The sequence below is a fragment of the Cupressus sempervirens genome, chromosome 7, assembly GCF_028749045.1.
Source record: "Cupressus sempervirens isolate cs-2001-9-10 chromosome 7, ASM2874904v1, whole genome shotgun sequence".
NCBI classification, from domain to species: domain Eukaryota; kingdom Viridiplantae; phylum Streptophyta; class Pinopsida; order Cupressales; family Cupressaceae; genus Cupressus; species Cupressus sempervirens.
In genome coordinates, this window is record NC_143124.1 from 211,798,244 (window position 1) to 211,820,586 (window position 22,343).

General features: G+C 38.0%; 1 protein-coding gene across 14 annotated transcripts in view; it reads right to left on the reverse strand.

Moving 5' to 3' along the window:
- Positions 1 to 22,343, reverse strand: part of LOC149546234 (pentatricopeptide repeat-containing protein At2g03880, mitochondrial-like) — a 181,566-nt gene that overhangs the window by 90,188 nt on the left and 69,035 nt on the right. For 8 of the 14 annotated variants that reach the window (XR_016353679.1, XR_016353678.1, XR_016353675.1 and 5 more), the window contains 2 exons: positions 1,888 to 1,966; positions 1,083 to 1,158 (listed from right to left, as the gene is read on the reverse strand). Coding sequence is in view for 2 of the 14 variants with exons in the window: in XM_089791074.1 (XP_089647200.1) it covers positions 1,083 to 1,158; positions 1,888 to 1,923 (112 nt within the window). In the remaining 12 variants the exon portion in view is untranslated. Of the gene's footprint in view, positions 1 to 1,042; positions 1,159 to 1,887; positions 1,967 to 22,343 lie in introns of all 14 variants that reach the window. The other 6 variants (XR_016353681.1, XR_016353683.1, XR_016353680.1 and 3 more) reach the window with 2 other exon arrangements.

Below are 22,343 nucleotides of genomic sequence, written 5' to 3' on the forward strand. Positions count from 1 at the left end.
GGGACATACTGGTAATATCACCTAATAATCTCCAACAAAAGAAAAACAGAGAAGAACAACTTATGTGCTTTCAAAATCGAAAAGCCCTTAGCCTTTGGTTACGGCCAGTATGCATCAAAGAATCATACCATCATGGAAATATATCTTTTCAACTACTTGCAAGTTAAGAGCATATAAAGGGGGCTGATTAAACATAATTCACAACATAGAAATACCGCATAAAATCTTTGTACACTTGTTGATTCGTATCAATTTTTGTTTAAAGCAAGAATATGCAAGACAACAATAATTATACATGAAGGTGAACTTAGCAATATTGCCAGCAGTTAATATTTACTCTAGTGCAGATATGAATCTCCAGCCCTTGCAAGCAAAGTTCGAACACAAATACATAAAGGTCACAAAAACAAAATAAGCTACGATTTTTTAAACTGAACTTCCAAGAGCTATAACTTAAGGCAATGGAAAGTGTATATAACTCCCATGCGCTCCATCGGTTATCAAGAAGTGGGTGTTGGAGAGTTATAAAGCCAACGCTCAAAGAAATTGAAGCCACCGATTCAAATATTTGACTTATTATCTTCCCAGTAATAAGCCCGATGAAAGAAGAAAGAAACATAGAGGGTCACTCAAGGCAAACAAAATAATAATCAAAACCCCAAATCAAAGGTGAAAGAAATAATAATGTCTTAGCATATAGCATCATGGTATCTATAGATACCTATATATGTATGTATACATATACATGTACATGTGTAAGCTCCAACCATATATTTCTTACGTATACGCCAAATATCAAGTATGCGTATACATCTTTATATATATAAAGTTGGTTTACGTATGTACATCTATAGATATGTAGGTATCATGATATCAACGTGATAAGACATGATTATACATTAGAAGGCTCCAACTAACAACACAATTACAAAGGTACAAACTCATTCAATTTCCAATTCATGCTTAGTAATCTCTTTTACTATTAAATGATATGTGATTTAACAAGTTAGCTCATGGTCATCCAATGTACACTCTTGCCTACCTAGTCGTTATCCTTAGCCCTGGTGGTTCAGGGCTTGTACCTATTTGCTCGATGATGGTGGCGCCCCTCCATGCCCAATTCCTTTCTGGCAATGTTTCCCCCCCTTTGATGTGCTCCTGCAAGGGAACTCTCCATGATTATATTATATTCCTCAATATAATAACAATTTACAATAACAAATTATTATTCATAAACCACCATCCTACTTCCCATGATGAATAACCAATTTTCTAAGATTTCAAGATAACAATATAATAGCATCATAACGATTAACTAGCATGTCATCTTCATATGAAATTATAAAGATTAACCATCTTACCATTTCACATGATTATAACAAATTTCAACTATCAACTGACTTCATGTGACACCTCAATGACTATATGAACATTTTAAATTAGGTCGAATTTTCTCCAAGAAATTTTAGCATTCCTTTCCCACCATAAGTTCCATTGACCAAATGTAGAGCTATTTGACTGCCTACAATAATTATGCTAAAATTTCTTTCACGTCCCAATTTTCCATCAATTTCTGAAGAGATCAGCAATTTGCTTCATCAACTTCTTATTTGTTTTCTATTAGTATGTTCTATTTTGACTGCTTAGCCTAGTTAAAACTTTCTAATATTTATCAACAATTTTCTTTTACCATGTCAAGCATCTCTTAAGTACTGGATATACTGTAGGTACAATATACATGGCAAACAAGAAGACCAAAAGAACATTATACATTACAGGCAAGCAGTATGTAGAAATTAACACATGTTTTAGCAGGAATAGCATAATAGATTATGAAGCTTCTTAAAAGACATAAAATGAAAAGATAAAAAACAAGTGTATGCACACCTCAACATAGTTGTAACTTGTCCCTTTGTTGTGCATATGGCTCTACGTCAAATTAAAAACACAAGTTTCAGATGCTTCACTGCAAACAAAAATAAAGGTAAATTAGATATCAGATGACTTTTTTAAATAAAATGGAGCATTCCTTTTTAGAGATAAAAATAAGTGAATCATCAAAACTCAGTGGATTCAAGGACTAACTCTTTAATGCTGTTGGAAAATCACATATCAAAAGGCAATAGATGTAACCATCCATCAAAAAAGTTTTTTTTAAAGTGTGTTTAATCATATTAAGAGTTTGTCCATTCCTCTTGCAATAAAAGATATCCTGAATTGAACTTTGCCACAAAAGAATTCTTAGCTTGTGCACCTCAGTACTCAGAAAACTCCAGTATTACTGTGTTTCTCCAATTTTCAGGAAGAAAGATTTCATGTATGGCAACTTTTCCCAGATTTCAGGGATGGCAGGAGGATAGCTTACACCAGGGAATTGAACTCACCAATATCAAATTAGACTCTGTTTTAGACTGAAATTGTACAGACTCGTGTAAAATTCTAATTTTTTAGTAGATATAGAAAAATGTACACATTTTAACCAGGTTCTTTTACTTTGATGAAGTTATTTTTTAACAGATAATTTTAAGCTATTTTTTCAGATATTCATATAAGTACAATTAAATTTTAAAAATCTTAAAAAGTGACTTAAACAAACTAAAAGAAGCTGGTCAAAAATGTGAATATTTAAATACATCTACTAAATATTTAACATGAGCCCATACGATATCAGTCTAAAATGGACTCAATTATGATATCAGTGAATTCAAATCGGATATGTTCTTATCAGTGGTTTATACTGACTAAACATCCATTTAGTACAAAGATCTTAGGTAGCATTCAAATGAACCTTTCACCACAATCATTAAAATGACACCACAAGTTTCCTTTCCCTTCAACAGGTTGCCACATTCATCAAGAATACGTATTTTATAAATTACTCTTTGCTTCCAATAAGTGATGCCCTCCTATGTACATTGTTTCTTTTGTATGGCAAAATGTACAGCAAACAGTAAATTTACCATTTTGATTGTCAATGAATTTTGGTTCAACTCAAATTTGTCAAGATATCAATCTTCGCAGTTGCTAAGAGAATACAATGGAATAACATGCAATAAATTCTAGCAGATGGGCACTATCAACTTTGCTTCACCAAATCTGGAAGGCTTCCTAGGTCTACCTCTCCTACACATGAGAAAGCTTGATCTCAATTAGATAAATCTCATGCAAAGCTTTTCACATTTCTGTTGTCGTTTGAAAGATGCAGGCATGGGGAGACACCTTAACTCTACGACCAAAATTGCTCCCAATTTCAGGAAAAAATTTAGGACATTCCCATTTTAATAGGTGTCCAAGTTCCATTTAATAAAGCAGGGGGCGGGGAGGACGATATCCCATCCCCAGAACAGGAATTTATGCCCTGGAAGTGCATATTATTAACTACCCACAAAGTATCCTCCTCCATTTATCCTTACTCTGCCCCATCCACGTTTACACCTAACCTTATGTGCTGCAGGTTAGATTCAAGCTAGTCAGGTTAAATATTCTCATTCATTCCCCCACTGTAGTATGTAATATAGTAAAGATGTAATTAAGCTTTAGCTTCGCTTGTTGGGGCAGGTAGTTAGATAGCGACAGGTTGTGTCCGTTGGTTTTCCCAATCAACCGGCCAATATATAAAGAACTTTGGACTATGATGTATGTACTCTCAAGGTTTGGTATCAATAAAGTAATAATATTTCCTTGCCATTCTAGTATGTTGGTACGAGTAATAAATGTTCTTTTTGGTATCATTGAATCTATGTTATATTTGTTGATGTATAGCATCAGTCAAAGTGATATTGCGCATTTGAATTCATGATTTACACACATTGTTTTATGCATTATATTATTGATAAGAATTTTATACACACACACACACACACACACACACACACACACGTCTATGTATATATATGATTGATTATTCATAAATGACTTTATCGAATCAGGCTCTTCTCATTGAAGAGACTATTGTTATCAGGGCTCTTGTACATATCTATTACTGCCACCAATTGCAAACAAATTGTATTTGTTATGCACCAAACTGTTGTTAATTATGCCCACGTAGGAACATGACCCTACGTGGCCAAAGGCCACGTAGAGTCATGTCTCTACGAGGACATGATTCCTTTCATATATATAATACAAAGCAATCGTCGAGGACATATATCAATTACAAGGCATGTATAGTCCCAACGATCACTCTCTTTGCAGGGAAAACAAAAGACATTATTCAAGACAACTCTATCTATCCTCCATTGGTCCTCCATTGCTATTCGTGTTTGAAGATTGTCTCACACAAACTGTGAATCAAGATTGAAGATCTGCATCAATAGAACAACACAATCAATCTGATATTCAAGTAGGTAAATCTGAATTGTACAGTCTGCAATTATAGTTTATATCTATCAGAGATCCTGCATTTACATGGTATCAGAGCAATCCTAATAGGAAATTCTATTATTCACAATTAAAATTTCAAATCTCAGATTTATCAATATACAAAATTTTATCCTCAAATTTGATGCAGGAGCATCCAATGGTGTAAGGGCAATCCTGTATCACCCAAAAATATGCTCAGTATCAGTTCCTATTTAAAGTGTTTTCATTTCTAGATACCCATTTGGGTCAGATAAAGATTCCAACTCTCATAGCTCCACTATTAGTTTTTAGGGTTAGAGTTTTTTGAGCACCTTGAGATACATGCCAATGTAGGAAATAGGTTAATTTGTAATTGAGTCATAATTATAATGAGTTAGAGGGTGTAAGTTGGAGGGATAATTATACTTGTAATTTAAAGCACTCCAGAAAAAAAATCAGCTCAAAAGGCTTTACAGTTTGAAAGTTATTGCAGTTTTAAGTTGCCTAGATACCTCTTAAGAGCACTTCAAAGTCAGATTTGAGGCACTAAATGGCCTCTTACGGGGCCGAAAAATGGGGGATGAGCAAAACTGGTCCATTTGGCTATAAAGCGCTTGAAAAGCTTTCCGGAAATGTAAACAGTTCGTCAATTGGAGTCCTACATCAAAAGTTATGCCTCTTGGAAGTTGGACTACCATTTCTGGATTCTTCTAATTTTACATCGACTTCTGATGTATTTTCTAGAATGGTGGATGCCAAATGGCATATTCAAAAATGTATTCCTAAGCCCAAACCTAATTTGGTTTACTTAAGGACATTTGTGGCATTGTAAAGAAGTTATTGGTGGAGTTTGGGAGAAGGTACTGTGAGAAGGGTTTTCTCTAGAATCTGACAACATTGTAAGCCCATAGGGCATGTTGTGGAGTCTATTTTGGATGTACTTGTTGCCCCACTTCTCATCATGCACCAATTTTGATAAGTGGAAGTTAGCTTGAATTGTGTTTAGTCTAGTCGAGTTGGTCCTTTCTTGCTCAAGTGATAAGTATCTCCATCGAGTTTTCATCTTTTCCCTTCTCCCGCATTGTATGGCCGGGTGGGTTTCCTTTATCATCATGAGTCTTTTTGGGTAGTTTAGGACCTTGCTCGATGGAGATTCTTGAGTTATGTTACTTCAGATGAACTTACTTGCAGCTCATTTTGTTCCGAATATATAGAAAGTCGAACTAGCGAAAAATCTAGTTTCGTCTTTTCCTTGGCGGGTTTTCGCACCCCGAAGGTGAAACTCAGTTTGCGAGCCTAAATGAAGAGAGGGGAGTTATGTTATGGATAGATCATTCAAGTATTGCCATGTTTTCACTGCGGGAATCATTCAAAACTCACTAAGATGATAAAGAAAGCATCGGTGGAAAACTCAGAAACAGCTTCTCCTCCGCGAGTTTTGAACCAAGAAGTCAGTTTTTCGAAAAGGCATTTGTGGAAAGGTTAAGCGGGTCAGTGGGTCTCATCTTTCACTTTCGAAGCCAGTTTTATATTTTCCGGAGGCTTAAAGTAAAGTGATTACGGCAGAGAAGGTAAAATGAGGGCACAAGTGGAAAACTGGAAATTGCCTTCTCCTCCGCAGGCTTTCTACTCTCGACAACAATTTTCCGCATATAATGGAAAAATCGTTCTTACAAAGCCTAGTAATTGTGTAAAAATATCATGGGATGTTTTGGGAAACATAATTGAAGCAAATCAGTGGAGTTTGTGAAGGTATTTGAAAAAGAATCCAGTCAGGCGGATTTCTTCCTAAGGAGTACTCTGTTTCTATTTCTCCGAAACAAGGTAAAAATGGGGAAGTAAGTCCGTAATTAAAGAAAGTTACCATTGTGCCAACGGGAACAGTGAAAAGATAGGGAAAAATCCATTAGAACCCTCATATTTACTAATTCAACGGATTTATCCTTAAATTCGCTCGTGTGGCGCGGATCATGAAAATCAACGGACAGATTAAGGGTTCTTATATAAAGATAAGTGTAACAGATTTTCAAATCACTGCTTTCTCTTTTGAACTATTATGTTGAATAGTGCTTCCGAAAATTTTCAAAGTTACAAGGTTCACTCGTTGCACTATTTGCAATTATTAGATTTCAATTTACCTTTATATTAGACAAATGGCAACAAGATTCACCGGTTTTGATGGACTGGGTGGAATCAAGTCTATATGGCAGAATATCACAAACACTTCACTCCGCTTCTTTGATATGCAAGATTTCCAAAGGAGACTAAGGACGGAGCCAGTTCACCCCATAACGGAGAAACTTCGATGAAGTGGATTAGTAGAGGCAGCCGGATTCCCAGTAGTTGTACAAGCTCCAGAGTTGATTATTGAATGCATCAATCATTACAATCCGGATACAAAACAAATCTTACTACCAAATCGAACAGTGCTAATCTCAATTGATAGGCAAGCAGTGGTGAACTGCCTGCAAATTCCAGAACGAGAAGAGTTCTCTGAATTAACAATTGGAGGACCTATATCTGAATTCTCTCTGAAGAAGATGGTGTGGCGAAAGGAGATCATGAGCTCGTGGTTCCAAAAGCCAAGGGGAGCTAAGAGTAAGGTCCCTAAAACCCTTTTTGGCACTAATCTCAAGCCTAAGATTGTGGACATTCTGGTCCTCTTACATCGACTTAAAGGTGAGGTAGAAGCCCTTAATTTTGTTGAACAGTACTTCTTTTTGGTGCAAATTATTTGCTCATATACACAATATATTGACTGGGTGTATGAGGTAAGTGAACATCTGTCTAGGGCTCTCAGTGCGGCTAAGTTCTACAATTCATTTTATGTCTTCTTTCTTGATATATATGTTGGCTTCCCTACAATTGTGGCTGGGACTCCCCAAATTAGAGGATTTTCCTAATGATGTAAAAAAATATGAATTTTATCCATGCCTGCAGTTGCAGAATAGTTATGCAGAGTATATCCGAGTAAATGATGCATTCACAATGAGAATATGCAAGGAACTCCAAGGATGTCCAGCGCGGGTATTTAGTTCGGAAGCAATGGCGGTCATCAGTCAATTTGGCAGTTATTTCATTCAATTCTCATCTTTTTCTTATTTGCGTCTTGCAGCGTTTGATGGATTTCCTCTGAAGCTGCCTAGATACCCGAACAACATGATTGTGCTCATTGAGATCGTGAGGCAAGCGCTTCAGGTGAATGTGTTGACCACCAGTTTGAAGAAGGGGTACGAATTCCCCATGAAAGTTGGGGCCTATAGTTGTGAGACTCGGTCAGATGCTAAAAACATGCTGAAGACATTTGAGAACAAGTACAAGTTAGAGGAGTATGAAGTGGTGAGGCCTATGTTTGACCCAAATGGGTATGCTAGAGATGTGCTTCAAATTGGAAGCGTAATCAAGCATGTTACTACTGTGGAGGATTATTGGGTGGATTATAAAGATGAGTTGGAAAGCCGAGATCGGGCTTTTGCATATGGCATTAACTTAGATGTGGAAGGGTTAGAAGATGATGGACAAAATATGTATAGTAATATATATTTGACCAAATTGAGAAATACTCCAATCAGTTCCGAGCCATATGTTGATATGGAAGAAGACCTCAATGTTATGATGGCCCGGATCGTCAAGAGAATCGGAAAATGGGTCGAGTGGACAGCAAAAAAGGGTTGGAGTAAGAGCAAGACTACTCAAGCTTCTCCAGCCACTGCTACTCCCACTTCTTCTCAGAGTGCCACACCAAGTGTTACAACTATAGCTGCTCAAGGACCTGCTCAATCTGCAGGAGGAGGTGACCAACCCCCGCAGAAAAACATTTCAATAGCTCCAACTTGCCAAGGCGGTCCTCTACCAATTATTGGAGCCCAAGCTAGCACCGAAGCAAGGAGGACTGAAGAGCCGAAAGATGGTGTTACTGCTCCAATCTCACCTCCTCATGTTACTACTCCAGTCTCACCTCCTCACGTTACTCCAACTCCATTTCCTCGTCGTAGCCCTGGTTCATCTGCAAGCACTCCTCTTTTGAAGCCAACTGGTTCCCCCATTCAGATAGTAGAGATCGGGGATGAACAGAGCAATAGCAGCGAGTCCACTGAATCTGATGAAGCTACGAGGAAAACTCAAGAGGAAAAGAAAGCCCCAAGTTCATCTAGGCTTCTTTTTCAAGATCCAAAGAATCATTTTTCTACAGCTACAGTGGCAGTGACTCCAGTGAAGAGGAAATGCTCAGTATAGAGTCACTTGGGGCTACTTCTAAAGTGATTAGTACAGAGTCCTAGCTAGAAGACACCTTGGAAAGGAAGAGAAAGAGGAAAGAGGAGAGTATCCTTGCAAAAGATACTGTGTCTCAAGCAGTTCGCTCTGGGTCTACAATAGTGAAAGCTAAGAAGCAGAAGACTTTAACAATACTTGGGAAGGATCCAAAAACAAGACACTTAACAATGGAGATAGCAAAGCCAAACAAAGCAGGAAGAATTGAAGACATGACACCTGATGATTTCACTCTGCATTCAATTGATCTTGGAGAGGCTAGACATAATACAAAGGTGGGCCTATGGAGATCAAGCAATGAGGTGATAGAAGAGCAACTGGAGAGCCTCAAATTGTTGAAAATCAAGATGAAGGCTAAGATTGAAGAATTGAAAAGATTTATCAGGCAGTTAGTTGTTCCATTGGCAACCATTACTGGTGTGCCTACTACTGAGAACCCCACAGCAAAAGTGCAAGCTTTCATCTTACAGCTTCAAAAAGATAGGCATTTTGGCCAGATCGGAAAAGAATGGATTGAAAAACTCAATGCAGATGGAATTGCTCTGATCGATCAAATTGGAAATGTTATCCTTCGATTGGAAACTGAGAAGGATAATATCATATCTAATCACAACACTTTGGCCGCAGAGAAGGCAAGATGTGATGAATGCATTTCCCTCCTGAAAATGATCATCCAAATGAAAGCAAAAGAGGCGGTTGAAGCAAAGATTTTGAAGAAAGGGACAGAGCCTCTGTTCAAATGGCTCCAAAGCATGCAATTTAAGCTGGAGATGTTTCAAGAAGCCAAAGAGGGACTCAAAGAAACAGGGGAAAAAGTGAGGAAGACCCAAGATAGAGCATTCGAACTCATGCAAGGATTACACACTGACCCACAAACCAGTGGGCAAGAGAAAGCTCTTATTGGGGTAGACGTAATGAAGAACAACTTCTCCATATACTTGAGTAATCTATCTGGAATGACTTCAAGCAGTCAAAACAGAGTATTAGAGTTGCAGACGCTTGGTGGATGCGTACACGTAGCTGCTGAAGAATTGACAAGTCAACTAAATGCAGTAAAGGAGCTAGCTCGAGAGCATTCAAAGTGGTTCTTAAGATTCACTAATGTACATGTGCCTAGTCATGAAGAAATGATTCCAATTATAGTTGTTGCTAAGGCATATAGAGCGAAAACTGAAAAAGGAAAGAAGTCAAAGTGATTCAGTTGACACTCCCTTTTCGTTTTCTATTGTAAATTTTGCAAATTTTGTAATTTTTGTAATATAACAAACTGGCATCTTGCCATTTGTCATCCTCAGAAGATGAACCAATTGAAATTCCTATTGCAACAGTCATCTCTCAAACTCTATATGTATGAAGTTGAATGATTAATGAAAGGTCGGCAAATTTTTGGGGTAAGATACTTGATGTTGCAGAGTCAATCGAAGAGTATTCTATGTCAATTATTTTATGTTCCAATAAGTTGATAGTTGTTAATTAGCTGATTCTTTCTCTTAACCTAAATTATAGTAGGAAGGAAAGGATGTTTCATTCCTTTGTTTCGAGGTTGTGAATAAACCCAGTAGGATGTGCTGTGGAATATTCAGAGAAAGACTCATTAGAAAAAAATTTAAAATTTCATTTATACCTCTGTTAATAGTTGTAGATTAGTTAAGTATTGAGTGTATGAATTCATAGGATGTGTGAGTTCTACGATTTGGTTCATAGACTAGAAAGTTCCCCTTGCCTGGATTAAGTTCTGTTTAGGCTTAGTTTGGTTTGCCCTTTTCTGCTCTTGGGTTAAGAGCATACCCTATGTTAGTTTTAGGATCAAAACATAATTCATTGTATATCATTCCATAAGGGAGTTGTACCAACCAATTCAGAAAAAAGCCAATAATCAGAGAACGGCTTTTCAACTGTTGTAACCAGATATTGTTCACAATTTGGGCACTAAGAGTCATATTCCTAAGAAACAAGAAAGGACAAATCTGTTTACCAACAGTACTAAATGTAATAGCATATCATTTCAAATAGGTTATTTTGTAATTGAGTGAGAATTATAATGAATTAGAGGGTGTAAGTTGGAGGGATGATTATACTTGTAAATTAACACACTCCAGATAAAGAATCAAGTCAAAAGGCTTTATGGTTTGAAAGTTATTGCAGTTTTAAGTTGCTTGGAGACCTCCTAAGAGCACTTCAAAGTCAGATTTGAGGCACTAAATGGCCTTGTACAGGCTCGAAAAATGGGGGATGAGCATAGCTGGTCTATTGGGCTATAGAGCACTTGGAGAGCTTTTTGGAAATGTAACGGTTCATCAATCGGAGTCACGGATCAAAACTTATGCCTCCCGGAAGTTGGACTACCATTTCTGGATTCTTCTAATTTTACACCAACTTCTAACGTGTTTTCTAGAACCTTCTGTTTTGGCGGTGGATGACAAATGGCATATTCTAAAATGTATTCCTAACCCTAAACCCAATTTCGTTTATTTAAAGACCTTTTTGGTATTGTAAAGGCAGTTTTTGGTGGAGTTTGGGAGAAGGTACTATGAGAAGGGTTTTCTCCAAAATCTAATAACATTGTAAGACCATAGGGCATGTCATAGAGTCTATTTTTGTTGTATTGAATGTAATAGCATATCATTTCTAATAATAATATTCCCCCTTTCCTGTTGTGTTCATTTTTGTCTTGGATTGTGCCCTCATCAAAATTCAAAATGGTTAATCACATAAAATTAGAGGATAGACTTAAGGGAGCATCAAACTTTTCATCATGGAAAAATTGAGTCATGATAGTACTAAGAGAAATGGAATTAGAAGAGTAGATAGAATCAAACAAATCTATTCTTGAAAATGAACCAGATAAAACGACATGGAAAACACACAATAACAAAGCTATGAAAATTATTATAGACTTCGTGAAGGATCATATTCTCCCATCTATATCCAGTCTTAAAAGTGCATTCCAGATGTTCTCTACTATTAAAAACACTTCTAAAATCAATAATACTAGTAGACTGTGAACTTTAAAGCAAGATCTTCTATACATAAAAATGAATAATGGGGAGTCAATTATGTTTACCGTACGGGTAAACTAGAGCAATGCATACAAACAATAGGAACACGAACAGCAAACTCTGTATATTTTATTCGCATATGCCAAAACATTACATACAGAGCATAAAGATAAGATAGGACCCGATAAGATGATTTACAATTATCCCAAACGAGGTATAAATACTTTCCGCCAAACCTTCCCAAAGGAGTCCGTCAGCTACATAATATGTTTGCTACAAACTATTTACCGACGACGTCGGCTACAAAGTACAAAATCTACCGACACCACCCGTCGGCTACACAATGTTTACCGACGACATTATCCCCCCCAAAAGAAAAAATCGTCTCCGAACGACAATTACAAAATATTTGAGACAGATTAACAAAACAGAATACATTAACTAACTAACAAGATAGATCTAATTTTGTCACACCACTTTCACAGTCATCCCGTGCCTGCACCAAACTGGTCTCCAACCCATGCTGCATTTGTAGCCTCTGCTAAGACAATAGTCTCCTTAATCAAGCTAACCTTGATAGCCACCCGTGCTACTTTCTCTGCTTCCAACTCTAGGTTCATTGAGCTAAGTGTCACTGTACTGTCTTCAACTGGATGATCAACTCCTCCCGAGCTCTCTATGCACCCACCAAAACAGCCTCACGTCCAACACCTACTCCAAGTGCCTCTGGTACACAGACACTCCATGCCTGCAGCAGCTCCAGGTCTCATCAACTGGTCACACTTCCCAAGACTGATATCCGCAACGACTGGGGGTCCAGGGGGCAACGCCCCCGGCAGAGTCGAGGGGCAGTGCCCTAGGTGCGCTCCCAGTCGCAATATAGGGCAGGGTTGAGGGGCAATGCCCCTCGCCGCCCAGACCAAATTAATGCTCCGAAACGCACACAAAAATGCATGGAACACACTATTTTTGTCATTTTCTTCCGATTCCATACTCATTTTAGCAATCGCTGGTGCTTCCCCTTCCCTTTGGCATCATCCATTACTCATTTTGAACTATTCAATCTGTCTTTTTTTTTTTTTATCAAACCACCTGTCACCCTTCTTCGGCGTCTTGATTGTCTGCAACTTATTTATGAATTCCCCTACGCCCGCTGGAAAATGGAAGTCCCCATCTCACGCTGTTGCGCCTGCCTAGTCGGTTGCTGCTCGTCGCTTATCAGCAGAAAACTACAAATTATGGAAATAGGAGGATGTTCTGCGAAAGAACCAGATAGCCAGCATAAAGACTTCCACATGAAGGTAAAAGACCCTAACAGGAACAAACCTACCCACAGAAGGTTGGCGATCATACAAAGCCCGCGGAAGAAGTGATCAAATGCACGCGGAAGGTGGGAAACCAACACCCACAGAAGACAAAAGAAGCCCACGGCAAAAGAACCTCCACAGATGAACACTCAGCAATAAACAATGACCGTGGGAGAAGAACCTCCACGGATGAACACTCAGCAATAACCATTAACTGTGGGAGAAGGGAAGAGGAGTACGCGAAAGGTTAACACAACTGCTGAAATGAAAGGAAGTCCACAGGAGCAAATAAAAAGGGGTTCCGCAGAAACCAAGGAAACCTCATGCACGGACAAGAAGAGAAGCCCACGGGAAGACATCCGCAAGCGAGCCTTGGATCCGCAGGACAACACCCCGCGAGAAGGGGTCCACAGGATCACCCGCGGAAAGCTGTCCACGGGACAGCCTACCCACGGAGCAACTATCCACAGGTTGTGCCCACAGAAACTCTTCTGCTCACTTCTTTTCTTTTCTTTCTTTTTTTTTTTTTTTTTAGTTTAAATTTTTTTTTTTAATCTCTTTTTTTTTTAATTTTTTTTTCTTTTACAATAAATATACAGCACCTCAATTTTGCCTCGGGGCGTCACCATTCTGTAACGACAACGACGAGGGAGTCATTTGGTCATTCTGGGACAGTGACGAAGTCTTCCTGGTACGGTATATTTTCAATTTGGATCCAGTGACTGCTTGGGGCACCTCTTGCCCGTCCAAGATCCACAATTTGATCAATCCATTGTCATCGACCTCCCGGATCTGGTACGGTCCAACCCATCTAACCTTAAACTTCCTTGGTTTCATTTCATTCCGACTGTCGTACTTTAGTACCAACTGCCCCAGCTGAAACCTTTTGAGTTTGAGATGCTAATCATGCCACGCCTTACGTCTTTTCTGTGTCACCTCCGTCGCCCATTGTGCCTACGATCGTCGCGCATCTAGATTATTTCTTTGCTGTCAGCACCCTTCAACTAATTTTATGGTGTGATGCATTCTCTTCTTTCTGTGCGGTCCGTTCACCGTGTACTGGACGATGGGATCTTTCTTTTTTCTGGGTTTGGACTGTATGTTCTTCCCCTCAGCTTCAGCCGTAACCGCCTTTCCTTTTTCTTCTCTATATTCCTTCGAACATTCATTTTTCTCTTTTTTCTCACCTTCATCGACCCTTAACATATTACAACTCAAAAATAGTTCATAGTCCTCTATCTACCAATGGAAAAGGCCTTTCGTCGAGTCTAGGTCGTCGTCATTCAATCCTCCTAGTCTCAATACTCCTTCGTCTGGTTCCATTCTCCTCTTTCCTTCTTCGTCACTTTCGCCTTCACCTTCTGAATCTGACGATGCTGCCTCCTCACCTACCATTTGTGTGTGCAGGTCAATTATGAATCTTTTGCCTCCACGCTCCATTTATAGGGTATTTCGTTTCCAATCGTGTTTTACTTTTGCTTGCACCAACCAATTCCATCCCAAAATAGCATAATATCCTTTTCTTTTCAATGGAATGACCACGAAGTCTAATAAAAATGGTTGCGTTCCAATAGTTACCGATTGTGCCCTCAAGGTTCACAACGGTTTGATCCCGTGCTGGTGTACCATGAGCAACTGGAATGTAGGTGGCCACAATGTCGGCTTTCCCAACTTCTTTCAGGTATCCTCCGGCAACACATTCACGCTAGACCCTCCATCGACAATTGTGTCTGTCAGAAAATTTTCCAAAATCCCCATCTCAACGACCGTCGGATGCCTTCCCATTGTGAGTACCAGAAACATTGGGTCTATTGTCGTCATTCCACTAGTGTCCCTTCCTGTGTCCTCCGTTACTTTCGAAAACGGTGTATAATTCAGAATGGTCGTCTGTAACTAAGGCATCGTGAGGTCACTTATCTTGATCGGTACCTTTGTTTGTAAGATCTGTCGTACAATGTTTTGTTTCGCGGAGTTCCTTGCCGAAGTGTTGGTGGTGTCCCTCAACTAAGATGTTTCCGCCTGCGATGCCTTTTCAATCTTCGCCCGTGCTTTTCCAAATTTCCTATTTTCTTCCGTCAGGTCTCGGTACTCTTTTGCTTGCCTCCGTATAATTGTCAACACCTCTTCTTCAGCTGTCCCGACAGTGATCAAGTTGACTCCAAATTTTGGACATTTGGCATCTTCATGATCGCCAGGTTTGCACCATCTGCATAATAATTTCAATGTGTTTGCCGTTGTACAATTCCGCGCAAAATGACCCCACAAATTACATGCTCGGCATTGAATGATCGGCCGTCCATTTGCATCATACTGAATTCGACTTTGGTTGCCATTGTTATTGTTGTTTTGCCCTCTGCTATTATTCCTGTACCCACCCAAAGTGGCACCAACAATGTTTGCATTTTCGTTCCCTCCTGACGTGGAAGCTGCCTGTGTCAGGAGCACTTGTTGATGCCCTTGGTTTTCATATTGAAGGGGCATTATTTTATGGAATGTCCCATGATCTGGCAAATCTCACAAAATTGGTTCTTTGGACAGGACCCTTTAGTATGACCTTCTGTCTTACATTTCGTGCACCACAGCTCGCTTCCCTTTGTCTCCTTCTGCATGTTTTTAAATTCCTTCATCATACGGATCATGTCCTTCTATAGGGTGCGGACCTTTTCGCTACTGTTTTCATCATCACTGCTATCCTCTCCCGAGGACGAATTGTCTCTGAGTCGGAGGAACTATTCTTCTTCTTTTTCGTCCTCTCTCACTTTCCAAGTTCATTGATTTGTTGTATGCTTCTGTGTATGACGACGGCAGCACAATTTTCATCTTCTTCCGCAACTTCGGCTGTAGGCCTTCCACGAACCATCTTTTCTGCAGTTCGTCCGCAGGCTTATTTTCCATTTTACTTATCAAATCTTTTAATTTCCTAGCATAGACATGGACAGTTTCATTCTTCCCTTGCTTCGTATTGTATATCTCTGCGATAATTTCATTGTCGTCATGCAACAATTGAAATTCAGCAATAAACTCCTTAAGGTTGTCCCAAGTGGTTAAGTTCTGGGGATCTGCATCGGCGAACCAGTCAATTGCAACACCCCATAGGGTTACCAGAAACTACCGGACCCATTCGTTTGTATCAGTTATGTCATTTGCCCTCCAAATCGTTTCATATGTTTTACAGTGTCAAATTGGATCAGCCATACCATCACCACCAAATTTCAGCAACTTTTCTTTGGTCCCACCATCACAACTAGATTTTGTAAATAGGCGTTGCTCAGTCCTGCAACACTGGTGTTGTTCACTCCCACACCATGGCTTTGCGCTCCCACACTGGCAGTCAGTACTCCCACACCGGCGGTCTACACTCCTACACTAGCGGTCTACTCTCCCACACCGGCTATCTGCTCTCCTATACCGGTGGTTTGCTCTTCCGCACCGGCGGTCTCAACAGTTGCGAACCTTGGTGAAGAAGAATTTTCTGAAGTTGTCTCCTGCGGAAGTGTATCCCGAACGAAGAGTTCACTCCACGTGCTCCCTCGGCACTCCGAGCCGTGCAAGTCGATGCTCTTCTATCTGGATTCTCTTCCCTCGGTGAACACAAATTCAAAAACTCCTCTCGTGCTTCTTCCACCAACTCCACCCACTGTCGAGTCTCCTCCAACAATTCCTCCGCGCTCCTGTTTTCGTCAACAATCTTCTGGAATCTCCTTCGGCGCTCTGCCTGCTGTGCCAGAACTAAATTACTCTGAGTTGTGCGAATTTCATCTTTATCCTTCACTTTGTTCTTATTTTTGTTCAGCTGATTTGGCATTAGTCTTCATTCCAGCCTTTGTTTTGTTCCAGGTCCATCGGCCAACAGCGCCAAATGTTTCCCATACAGGTAAATTAGAGCAATGCATACAAACAATAGGAACACAAACAGCAAACTCCGTATATTATTATTCGCATATGCCAAAACATTACATACAGAGCATAAAGATAAGATAGGATGTGATAAGATGATTTACAATGATCCCAGACATGGTATAAATACTTTCCGCCGAACCTTCTCGAAGGAGTCTGTCGGCTACATAATATATCCGATACAAACTATTTACCGACGACGTCGGCTACAAAGTAAAAAATCTACCAACGACACCACCCTGTCGGCTACACAATGTTTACCGACAACAAATTACATCCTATTTTCTAAGAATCTCTGAGTTAAAAGATCAACTTGCAACAATTGGAAGTCAAGTTGATGACAAAGAACTCAGCATCATTACATTAAAAGGACTTCCACTATATTGGGAAACCTTTATTCATGGTCTAAGCTGCCGACCTGAGCTTCCTAAATTTGAAATACTCAAAAATGAATGCACTCAAAAAGAATCAAGATTAGTTTCAAGAGGATTAAGCATTAATCAAGAAGGAGACATTCAAGCTCTTCATGCTAATTCAAACAAGAAAGGAAAATTCAAACGTAATAAGAAAGAATTCAACAAAACATATAAGAAACGACATTGGTAGAAAGTAAAATGCTTCAAATGTGACAAAATTGGTCACTCTCACAACTTCTGCCCTAAACGAAAGAGAATTCAAGCAGCCCTAGTAGAAATCAAAGACAAAGAGGAAAAAGAAGAAAACCTTGCATTTTATCTAACTCTCTCAAGTGAATTAAACTCAAACAAAATCACCTGGATCATAGACAGTGGAGCATCTTGTCATATTACAAGTTTTAGAAACAAATTTGAAAGCTTCAAAGAATACTCCTCGGAAGAAGTAACCATTGGAGATAATTCTACTCATCCGGTTAAAGGTATTGGGTCTTGCTCAATCCAACTAAATTCAGGTATCACTCTCCAACATAAAAATGTTTTATTCGTACCTAGTATAAAAAGAAATTTGGTATCTATCTCCAATCTTGCTGATCAAGGATACAGAATCACGTTTCAAGAGGATAAAGTTTTATCTTGGCCAACGAACTCAAACATCGAGAAAGTCATATCTATTGGATTTAGACATGGAAGTTTATATAACCTTTGTAATCAACAAAATCTAGCCCTAAGTCATGAAATTTCAAATTCTACCGAAATTTGGCATAGAAGACTAGGTCACCTTCATTTCCATGCATTTTCATCTATAGGGAAAATTGTAAAAGGATCACCTAGTCTCAAATCAAATCACTTAGGCATTTGCAAAGGATGTGCTCTAGACAAAAACACCAAGCAATCCTTTCCTAAAAGCATTTACAAATCAAAATATGTTTTTGAACTTATTCACACTGACCTATGTGGTCCTATGTCTGTACCTTCCCTAAATGGGTGTCTCTTTTATGTAATTTTTATTGATGACTATTCTAGAAGAACTTGGATCTACTTCCTCAAACAAAAGGAATCAATTGAAGTATTATTAAAATTCAAAGAATTCAAAGCACTAGTTGAAAACTAGTCTGGACAGAAAATAAAAACACTAAGATCAGACAATGGAGGTGAATACATCTCTGAAATTTTCAAATATTTTTGCATTACTATTGGGATTAGGAGGGAGTTTTATGTACCAAATAATCCAAAACAGAATGGAGTTGTAGAACGTAAAAATAGATCAATTATTGAATCAACTAGAGCAATGATGCATGACCAAAATCTTCATACTTCTTTTTGCACTGAAGCATCTAACACTGCAGTTTATATTCAAAATAGATGTCCTCACTCAATATTAGAAAAACCACTCCTGAAGAAGTATTTCTAGGTATCAAACCAAATCTAAGCCACCCAAGGATATTTGAGTGTCCTATTTATATTCATATTCCTAAAGAGAAAAGAACAAAACTAGAGCCATCTAGAAAGAAGGGAATACTCATTGGATACAGTGAAACAACCAAAGGCTATAAGATCTATGCTCTAGGGCAAAGAACAATTGAGATCAGTACAAATGTTAAATTTGAAGAAGATATTGCTTTCAATATTTCTAAAATATTGATGAATCACATACAGAATCCTCTGAATTAGATGAAGATCACCCACTAGAAAATGAGAGGGAGAATAATATTAAACCTCCTTCACCTGCGATCTCAAATTCAAAGGATGTTGAAAATGCTAACAATAAAAAGAGGCCACTTTGGGCTAGGAAAATGATAGAAGAAAATCATGTTAAACCTGATGAAGTAATCAAAGAAAGCAAGAGAACAAGAAATAAGTCATGTTATATGGCACTATTAACTAAACTTATCAAAAAAGAACCTTCAAATGTTGAAGAAGCCTTATCAAGCAAACCTTGGAAAGAAGCAATGTTTGAAGAATATAATTCAATACTGAAAAAAAATGTATGGGATGTTGTAACCAGACCTAAAAATAAATCAATGGTTTCTTCTAAATGGCTTTACAAAATCGAGCATGCACCTGACAACAGCATTGAAAAATACAAACCCAGATTTGTAGCACATGGGTTCTCATAGAAGAAAGGTATTGATTATGAAGAAATGTTTTCTCCAGTTGCTAGGTATACATCAGTTAGAACCATCTTGGCAATTACAACATCCAAAGGATGGAAAGTCCATCAAATGGATGTTAAAATAGCATTCTTAATTGGTGAAATTGAAGAAGTTTATATTGAGCAACCAAAAGGGTTGATTACTCATGACAAAAATTCTCACGTGTGTAAGTTAAAGAAAGCACTATATGGTCCTAAACAACCTCCCAAGGCATAGACAGCTATTTAACAAAGTTAGGGTACTCTATGAATGAAGTTGATCCTAACCTATATTTCAAAATAGATTGTGATGACATGATTATGCTTGTGTTATATGGTGATGATTTGTTGATAACAATTAAAGAACATCTTATAAACAAGTGCAAACAAGAACTAACAGCAAAGTTTGCTATGAAAGATCTAGGTCTTCTCTACTACTTTTTAGGACTAGAAGTCTTGCAAATGGGGAGCTACATTTTCCTAAATCAGGGAAAATATACTATTGATATTTTGAGAAAATTTGAAATGTTGCATTGTAAACTAGTTACTACTCCTATGGAAGTCAACCTACATAAGTTGAAGGATGATGTGATCAAATCTGAATCTACCAATCCTACTTACTATAGGCAGATCATTGGATCTTTAATGTATTTGGTGAATACTCGTCCTGATATATGTTATGCTACTAATACCTTAAGTCAGTTCATGTGCGCACCAAAGAAGATACATCTAATGGCAGCCAAATATATCTTCAGATATCTAAGAGGTACAACTGGTATGAGACTCGGATATGATCAAGTCAAAATCAATCTTCATGGATATTCAGATTTTGATTAGGCAGGCAGCTCTACTAAACATAAAAGTACTACTGGATGTCGCTTCAATCTTGAATCTAGGATGATTTTTTGGTTCAGCAAAAAACAATCCTCAGTTGCATTAAGCTCTACTAAAGCAGAATATATAGCCTCCTCGATAGGAGCCAAAGAAGTTGTATGGTTACGAAAGTTACTAGTTGATTTGTTTAAGAAGTCTCTAAAGCCAACTATCATTCACTGCAATAATCAGAGTTGTATCAAGCTTTAAGCTAATCCAGTTTTTCACAATCGATCTAAGCATATTGAAATACCTTATCATTAAATTAAAGATATGGTAGATCAAGGTGTTATCAAACTGGAGTATATAAGTCAAATGAGCGAACAACGAATGTGAAATTGGAATACATCAGAGGGAAACTTGGTATGATTAAATTGTAATGTTGAATATTGAATTTCAATTTTAATTTACATATGTTTATGCTTCTACGGTTGTTTAGTTGCATCAAATATGTAATGAAAGGTGAGGATCTTTCATGGACATATATATTCAGAAGGTAATCTTTGTAAGGTGACGATTATGCAAATGATAGGCCTGTTATTATGACAGTTTTGTTCTGGATACACCAAAAGTCATTGATAATGAATGCATTATGATTACTCAAGATATTGTTTTGGACAATTAGAGATCATAATATATGTTATGATAGTGTTCATGTAATAACCCCGATCTGGTTATGGCTTAACCAAATTAATTTTATCAACATCAATTTCCTTACCCATTCATAAGGTTGTTATTTTAACGAACACTTGGCAGGCAGAGCTAATTGATACTATATGATTTATATAATGCCAAAGTCTTGATCACAATACAAATAGATTTTGCCCAATTAAAGATGTAGCATGAACAATCCCACTTTGACAACTATGATGAATAAATGCACTGGAGAAAACTGATTATTAATAGGACTACTGTAATTCTGAAATTCTGCACTAATTAAAACCAATAGTTTATACTTGAATATGACACCTCACTTCCATCTCAACTTGATTTGTCATACTTTATTCATCAAGCCAAATAACTAGAGTTTGCAAATTAAAATATAAAATAGAGGAACCTGACAACTCCAAATGAGTGCTTGTTCGTACATCCAATGGCCTAACATTGGTTGTATCAGAATTTTCAGCTTTATTGACAATTATAATTGCAGACATGCCAATTTACTAGATACCTGCAGGCTCATAACAGTGAAGTTTGGGCCCTAAATCTTGATCGCAAACCTTAGTAAAGGCCTCTAAATCATCCCAATATGCAGACATAGCTGATATGCAGACACAGCCCTGTAACTAATCCACAGTCCCTGGAAATAGAAATCCAACCCCTAGTAATGAGACGTCGGTCCTATAGCAGTGACATCCAACAATTAATTTATGCATCAGCCTTTGGAACGATGATTGGTTGCCTGTAACATCAAAACACTGCCTTCCCAAGTAATAATCAGCAGTCACAAATGCCCAAGTCAAACTCTAATAATGCAAACACTAATTGGTATAACAATTCCAATGGATCCCACAATTTTCAGACAATCTCCAGCATTAATCTCCTCCTTGGCCACAACAAAAACAGTAGGAGGAATTCCTAGTAAATAACAAATCCACTATTGTAATATCCCTGTCCAAATCTGATTGAAAACTTGCTATATTTGCTTTTAGAAATTTTGTCAAACATTTGAACAGCAGAGGGATATGTGGTTGATTTTATTTTCAGTTTGTTTTTAGAAAAAGAAAGAAGACTTCTAATATCATAGGATGACTGAAAATGACTTCTCTTCCACTTAGTCTACACCTAACATGAAATGCAACTTTGTTTCTTTTTTTCTTGATGCAATATATGACATCTATTCAATGCAAATTAACACTTACAGCCAAGTGACATTATGTCAAACAGTTGGCAAACAACTAACATTATAATTCAAACTTCAAAATTGATATTTTGCTGATATAAAAATTCTAATATAAAATCAGGTTACAATGCCTTCAACAATCTAACTAGACTGTCCATACAGAACCATGTAGATGTATTTTCAGATAATGCATAAACATGAAGATAAAATGAAGGGAACCTGAGATTGGTAGGCAACTTTAAAACTGATCAGAATCTGTCATGC